This window comes from Camelus bactrianus, chromosome 25 (genome assembly GCF_048773025.1).
Source record: "Camelus bactrianus isolate YW-2024 breed Bactrian camel chromosome 25, ASM4877302v1, whole genome shotgun sequence".
Classification (NCBI taxonomy): Eukaryota; Metazoa; Chordata; class Mammalia; order Artiodactyla; family Camelidae; genus Camelus; species Camelus bactrianus.
Genome location: NC_133563.1, coordinates 10,385,728 through 10,393,299, shown reverse-complemented (window position 1 = coordinate 10,393,299; position 7,572 = coordinate 10,385,728). Strand labels below are relative to the sequence as shown.

The 7,572-nt window shown below is 51.6% G+C and overlaps 1 protein-coding gene across 1 annotated transcript; it reads left to right on the top strand.

Moving 5' to 3' along the window:
• Window positions 1–324: 324 nt before the first annotated feature.
• On the top strand, window positions 325–7,206 carry KLF10 (KLF transcription factor 10). The gene is made up of 4 exons (XM_010955789.3): window positions 325–1,103; window positions 4,096–4,329; window positions 4,422–5,334; window positions 5,620–7,206. The coding sequence occupies exons 1-4, from the start codon at window positions 1,068–1,070 to the stop codon at window positions 5,877–5,879; spliced, it is 1,443 nt and encodes a 480-aa protein (XP_010954091.1). The 5' UTR covers window positions 325–1,067; the 3' UTR covers window positions 5,880–7,206.
• Window positions 7,207–7,572: the final 366 nt, after the last annotated feature.

Below are 7,572 nucleotides of genomic sequence, written 5' to 3'. Positions count from 1 at the left end.
ACTTTACACGAAGCTCAAAACTGCATTCTGCAACCGAACGTCGGCGCCACATAAAGATAAAAAAACTGGTCTACGGCTCCCCATCACCCCATTGGTCGAGTTCTCGGGGCTTCCCGCAGTCCCCACACCCCTCTCTTCACTGCCCTGGAGGAAGGATGGGCGGGGCGGACAGGGGCGGGCACTGCTGCTGGCGGCGCAGATGCAGAGGGCGAACCAGCGCAGGCGGCTAGGGCGTAGGCGAGGGGCGCGGAAGCAGGTGTCGGCTCAGTGACAGGATTCCCTTCCCTCTCCTCTCCGCCCTGGTGCTACCCACGGCTCAGAGAGGCAAAACCCAGCAAATGGTACAGAAACGCAGCTCAGTGGTTCACCCGGCTCTGCTTTCTTGCCAGACGCTCAAGAGGACGGCTCTTCTAAATGCAAATCTCTTGGCTCGGGACCCTTGGCTTGCAGCCGCCGCCTCCTCCGCCCGGCTACTCGGCGTCCCGCCCATCCCGTGGCGGGCTGAGTCGGGGCCTCGCGCGGAGGGGACGGGGCGGAGCTGGCATCCCTCCCCACCTCCCACGTGGGGCCAGCCCTCCGCAGTGCCTGGGCGCGCCGCTGCCGCGCCTCCCGGCTAGGCCCCCGTCCTCGGCACCGCCCCTCCTAGGCCCGGGAGGGGGACCCTAGGCGAGGGGTGAGTGAGGGGTGGGGGCGGTGTCACTGAATCAGGTGGCGGCGGGAGTTCCCTCGGGCTGGGCCGAGGGAACGCGCTGCCGGGGATTGTGTACACGCTCCACTGACACAAGCTTCACGCTGCCGGGCAGCCGCTGATCACGCGTGGCCCCGCGAGCCCATTGGCCGGCGCCTCACACACCTTTGTTGCTGATTGGCCAGCCACAGACTCCGCCCCCGCCCCCGCCCGCGGCGCGGGGCAGGCGGAGCGGCTACCTGAATGGGGAGGGGGCAGACGGCGCGGAGCGCAGCGGCGGCGGGAGCGGCGTCGAGTGTCTCTGGGCGCCCGTCTGTGGCCAGGCAGCCAAGCAGCCTAGCATCCAGTCAGCTCGCCGCCGGCGGCTAGGCAGCCAACCATGCTCAACTTCGGCGCTTCTCTTCAGCAGGCTGCGGTAAGTCACCTGGGGATGCCCCTGTCCTTCCCTACCTCGCTGCGACCGAGGGTCCCGTGGGAGCGCGAACCCCGAGCCCGTGACATCAGCCACGCCTGAGGACTGGGGCTGCAGCAGAGTCGTGGGAGAGGAGGTGACTTCCCGCCTGCAGACTGGGCATTAGTGAGGGCGTGTGTGTCGCAGAGGAGGTCAGGAGAAGCAGGCTAGGATCTAGAGACGAAGGGAGAGGGGGGTCTTTGCTCAAGGTGTAATGAGGGGAAGGGGCAGCTCCGCTGGGAGACTTGAAGCAGGTGAACGGGAGGATCACTGGAGGGGCGGGAAGAGCGAGGAGCGGGCTGCTGCCCTGTCAGGGAGGATAGGAGGTGTGGAAGGAGGAGGGGGGCAAGGGGTCCCACCCTGCCACCGGGCGCCAGGGAGAGATGCCTCCATCTGGATCAGGAATGCGACCCAGGAAGGGAGAGGGCTGCTCTCCCTCTCATTTGAGCATTTGAGGGGTGTCCACAGGTGAGGAGGGGGGCTCCCCATCTCGGGGATCTGAACGGAGGCTTGCAGGACCTGGGCTGCTCAGCAGATAGCTGGGGGCTGGGGGAGGGGCGCGCGGCGTGGGCGCGAGGGATGGCACGCCGGCCCGGGACCGCCGAGGGAGGACGGAGAACTGCCCCCTCAGACGTGTAGAGGGCACTCCCCATCCCGGGAGCAGGCAGGTGGCCGCCTTCCGAGGACCCTTTAGAGGGGACATGGACCCGCCTCGGCGATGGGAGGGTGGGAAGCGGGACCCAGCAGCCAGGCGGGGAAGGTGGGCGGGGGGAGCCGGTCCGCGAGACGCGGGGGCCGCGTGTAGAGGCGGGAGCCGCAAGCCGTGAGGCTGCGCGTCTGGAGCCGGGGCCTGTTGGGGCTGCACGTCTGGGAACCCGTGGAGGCGCACGGCGGGCGGGGGCCCGAGCTGCCGGAAACCGCGGGGAGGGGGTGCCGCCTCTTCGGGAGAGTCAGGGTGGTCTGAGATCCCGCGGGCGGCGTGGGCGGGAAGCGCCGAGGGCTCGGCCGGGTCCCCGGGGGCTGCGGTCGGAGGAGGGCGGGGGCCGGGTTTCCGCGGGGACCCGGCTCCTCCTCCGGCAGCTGAGGCGGAGGCCGGGGGTGGGTCGGCAGCGGGTGCGCCCGGGGAGCTTCTCGTCCCCGAGTGACCCAGCCCCGGCCTCCGCCAGGGGCGGGAGCGAGGCCCGGCCCCGCTGTCGGTTCCTAAGGGAACGGCAGCTCGCGGGGAGCTGGAAGGGGCGGGAGCTCCTGGCGCCCGCGGCCCCGCCCCTCCCCGCGGGCTCGGGCGCGCACTGCCGGGCGGTTGGCGGCGGCGCCCTCGGCCCCTCCCCCGGGCCGGCGCGAGGGCGGGGGCCCGCGGGCTCAGGAAGTAGGTGAAAGGTGACGGCGCGGCAATTCCCAGTTCACGTTTCCTGCGCAGCCCGGAGCAGCCGCTGATCACGCTTTGTTCACATGCCTCGCCCCCTCCTCCTCCTCCTCCTCCGCGCCCCCTCCCTTCGCGGCCCATCCAATCCCGGCCCGGGCCGCCCGCCCGGCTGGCCAATGGCGGGGGCAGGGACGCGAGGACGTGCGAGCGGCGAGGAATGTTCCCAGTGACTCACCCGCGAGCCTCGTTGAGGTTAGGGCGGCCCCATCCGTCTGTCCCCGCCAGCGAGGATCTCCCCCGCCGTCCGCCCCCGCCCCTCGTCTGCCTCCCCCGCCCGCGCCTTCGCCCGCGCTTCCCTTTCCTGCCTCGAGCCCCACTCCCTTTCCTCCCCTCCCCGCTACTCTTCCTGCCCTTCCCAGCTCACGCTCTTCTTCCCTGCTGCCTGCCTTTCCTCTTTTTTTCCTTTGCTTTGGCGTCTTGAGGTTTTTACACATACATGCGCTGTCCATTGCAGCTTACATAAAGGGCGCGCGGTTATGCAATTGCAGTGTTAGCGATATTTCAAGACTAATGGCTCGTTTTCTTGGGGTTTCAACACGAAAGGTTTATGCATCTTTTTAAAACAAGCATTGAGAATAATACCTTGCAACGTAACAATGTTCTTTGGTTTTTTTTTTTTTTTTAACACAATCTTTGCTTTGACCAAAGAATGGGATCACATTAATGGAAAAGGGGAGAGATGGGGTAGTACCACTTTTTAAAAGTGCAGTTTAATGAACTTTAATATGAAGCATTAAATACCTGATAGAAGGAATTGTTCAAATAAATACGAAGCATGCGCTGTTATTTTTTTTTTAACGATCTAGCAGTTCTTTTAAAAATTAAGATTGTTTTAACGATTGCAGGGTACAGACAGGGTTTTTGCAAATTCTAGTAGAATATTAAATTTTCTAATTATCCTTTTTTTGTGTTACTGCAGTAGCTGATCATAGTTATGCATAGCAAACCGTTGTGTTATATATAAGATCCAGTGAAAGAGAACACAGTTAAGTTGAAACTCTTCTTTCCAAAGGTCAGACCCATATCATAGGCCGCATCTCTGACCACTGCATTTTGCCTTTTTAAAGACAGTTTTGCCCCCCCTCCTTTTTTTACCCCCCATTAGGACCTCATATCTGAAAAGATCTCATACCATATCTTAGCATTTAAAAAAAATGACTTTTTTGAAAAGCCTTCCCCTACTTACTTTCCCTGACTCCAGTTGCAGTTGGCCACTCTGGAAAGAATATAAAACTTCTGTTCTAAGCCAAGTGATTCTCTTGTATTGCAAATTCATTGATACCTCCATCCTCGGTCCCCTTAATGGTAATAAGGTCCTGTTTACCTTACAAGAATGTCCGTATTCGAGCCTAAGTGTGAGAGGAAGAATGAGGAAGATTTTGTCACTATCATCAGAGTGGGGCTGAGAAAAATTTTTTCAGATTTGATCTTGAAAAGTTGTGCAAATTATAAAAATGAAAAAAATTGTGCGTCGCCCTGTGCGTCACGTGGATGACGTTATGCTTATAAGCATTTAACCTTTTGTTTTTATAGGAGGAAAGAATGGAAATGATTTCTGAAAGATCCAAAGAGAGTGTGTATTCCTGGAACAAAGCTGCAGAGAAAAGTGATTTTGAAGCTGTAGAAGCACTTATGTCAATGAGCTGCAGTTGGAAGTCTGATTTTAAGAAATACATTGAAAACAGACCTGTTACTCCGGTGTCTGATATGTCAGAGGAAGAGAATCTGCTTCCTGGTACACCTGATTTTCATACAATCCCAGCATTTGTAAGTATTGTTTTCAAGATGAATGTAAACGATAGAATTCCTTATAATTTACATAGTGAACTCTACTCATAGTGTGTTTCTCTTCTCTCTAGTGTTTGACTCCACCTTACAGTCCCTCTGACTTTGAACCCTCTCAAGTGTCAAATCTGATGGCACCAGCGCCATCTACTGGACACTTCAAATCATTGTCAGACACTGCCAAGCCTCACATTGCTGCTGCACCTTTCAAAGAGGAGAAGAGCCCAGTACCTGTCCCCAAACTCCCCAAGGCTCAGGCAACCAGTGTGATTCGTCATACAGCTGATGCCCAGCTGTGTAACCACCGATCCTGTCCAGTGAAAGCAGCCAGCATCCTCAATTACCAGGACAATTCTTTTCGAAGAAGAACCCACCTAAATGTTGAGGCTGCAAGAAAAAACATACCTTGCGCAGCTGTGTCACCAAACAGATCCAAACGTGAGAGAGACACAGTGGCAGATGTTGATGAGAAAGCAGATGCTGCACTTTATGACTTTTCTGTGCCTTCCTCAGAGACAGTCATCTGTAGATCTCAGCCAGCCCCCGCGTCCCCACAGCAGAAGTCGGTGTTAGTCTCTCCACCTGCAGTATCAACAGGGGGGGTGCCACCTATGCCGGTCATCTGCCAGATGGTTCCCCTCCCTGCAAACAACCCTGTTGTGACAACAGTCGTTCCCAGCACTCCGCCCAGTCAGCCACCAGCCGTCTGCCCACCTGTTGTATTCATGGGCACCCAGGTGCCCAAAGGCGCCGTCATGTTTGTCGTACCCCAGCCCGTGGTTCAGAACCCAAAGCCTCCAGTGGTGAGCCCAAATGGCACCAGACTCTCTCCCATTGCCCCTGCTCCAGGGTTTTCCCCTTCAGCAGCAAAAGTCACTCCTCAGATGGACTCATCGAGGATAAGAAGTCACATCTGTAGCCACCCAGGATGTGGCAAGACCTACTTTAAAAGTTCTCATCTGAAGGCCCACATGAGAACGCATACAGGTACCAACCATTTCTTGTTTATGTCGTAGAAATTTAGATGATGATTTTTTTGGCAATGATCACAAATATAAACCAAGCATGTTAAGAACTTGCTAATTCAGTGGGTGATATTTACTAGTACAAGTTCCTTTAAAAGACTTCCTCAAGGTGATTTAATTTCTCAAATGATTCTTTAAATACTAGGTAGGTAGTTACAAGTATTTTTAAGCCTTAAATATAATTCAATACATAACTTACAGTGACTTAATAAATGCATAGTAATGATGATATGAATTTTTGTTTTAGGAGAAAAACCTTTTAGCTGTAGCTGGAAAGGTTGTGAAAGGAGGTTTGCCCGTTCAGATGAACTGTCCAGGCACCGACGAACCCACACAGGCGAGAAGAAATTTGCCTGTCCCATGTGTGACCGGCGGTTCATGAGGAGCGACCATTTGACCAAGCATGCCCGGCGCCATCTATCAGCCAAGAAGCTACCAAACTGGCAGATGGAAGTGAGCAAGTTAAATGACATTACCCTACCTCCAACCCCTGCTCCCACGCAGTGACAGATTGGATGGCAAAGAATGAGAACTAACTTTGGTCACAGCCAGGAGCCAGTGGTGATATAAAAATGCTTCCACTGCAAGTCTGTGGCCCTTCGGTGGGGGCTGAAAGCAGAAGCCCCACAGCCCGGAGCGAAGGCCCAGCCTGGGTTAGGCGGCAAGAAGTGCTGCGGCCACAGGCGGGTCACAGAGTGCGGGACTCATTTCTCATTGCACAGGAGACATGAGAAAGCCTTTATTCCTTTACATATATTTTGAAGGTTTCAGGTGAGGTCAACACAGGTAGCACAGATTTTGATTTGTGTGCACAATTTGTTACTTTACTTTCACCATTTATACTTGAGACCAACTTTTCAATGTGATTCTTCTAAAGCACTGGTTTCAAGAGTGTAGAGACTGGAAATAAACATTACGGTACAGAGATGGAGATGTAAAATTGATTTGTATCATCATGAATATTATTATCTTAGCGTTATCTTGTTTACTACTCTTGGTCTTTCCATTCAATTTTGTGGACGTAGTTAAATATATCTAGAACTAGCATTTTTACTCTAGTTGCTGACATTTGGATTTTAGCAGCTGTATATTGCTGAAGAGGTCCCAAAGAATTGGAATCCTCATTAAGTTAATTGCTTTGAAGTGTATCTTCAAATTTTTTTTGCATTTTTTTGAAAGTTTAACAAGTGACTATAACTTGGCATTTTATTATGCTTTGAACTTTAGTTTGCCTGCAGTTTCTTGTGTAGATTTGAAAACTGTATACCAGTATGTTTTCTGTAGACTCTAAAATACACTGCACTTTGTTTAAAAACAAATTGAAGATGAAAACATATATTGTAAAGAAGGGATGTTAAGGATTTTAGATAACTCCTTGAAAAAGATGGCTTAGGTCATCAGTAAAGTACCCTTATGAGGATACAACGTGTGCTCTATTGAATTAGAAAATTAATGCCCATTATTCACAAAGGGACAGATGCCCTGTTAATTTATAGGAGTTTTTTTGGGAATTAGGTAGATAGAAAAATGATTAGTACATTCACTTCTGTTAACAGTATTTCTGTTATATTTTATTGTATAGTGGATGGTATACACAGTGGTGAAACAAAAGTCAGTTGTTTAAAATATATAGTGAAAAACGTCACTATGTCTTTCCATTTAACATTTTTCTCTATATTGGGTGTAGATTTTTGCCATCAAAACTTTGGACCCTTGGAAAACAAAAGGATTTTCTTTTAATAAAAAAAAAATTCTTGTGATTTACAATTTGCACAATATTTCTTTTGTTGTACTTTATATCTTGTTTACAATAAAGAATTTCTTTTGGTATATATGTAATTGGTCAGTTGTATTTGTTGAAAACCATCCTCACTCTAACCTTGACATTGATCACTTGTGCTATCCAAAGATTTGCCATCTGAATTTCTCTAAGGGCCACCTTCAAATTTAGAGCTGTAAGAATATATCTTTAACATGAATAATCGATTTAGAGAGTATGCGAAGGATGGCCAGATATCTACCTGTATATTCATTGAGATAATGTGCGAGCCTGCCTATTCTGAGAAAGCAATATATTTTAGTTTTTAAACATTTTTGTACATTTTGATGATTTGAGATTGAAATATAGCTCTGGCTCTCAGCAAAGCCTTGTTAAGTAGCACTGAGTTAAAGGAAATGCCACAGTGAGCAATTACAAGCA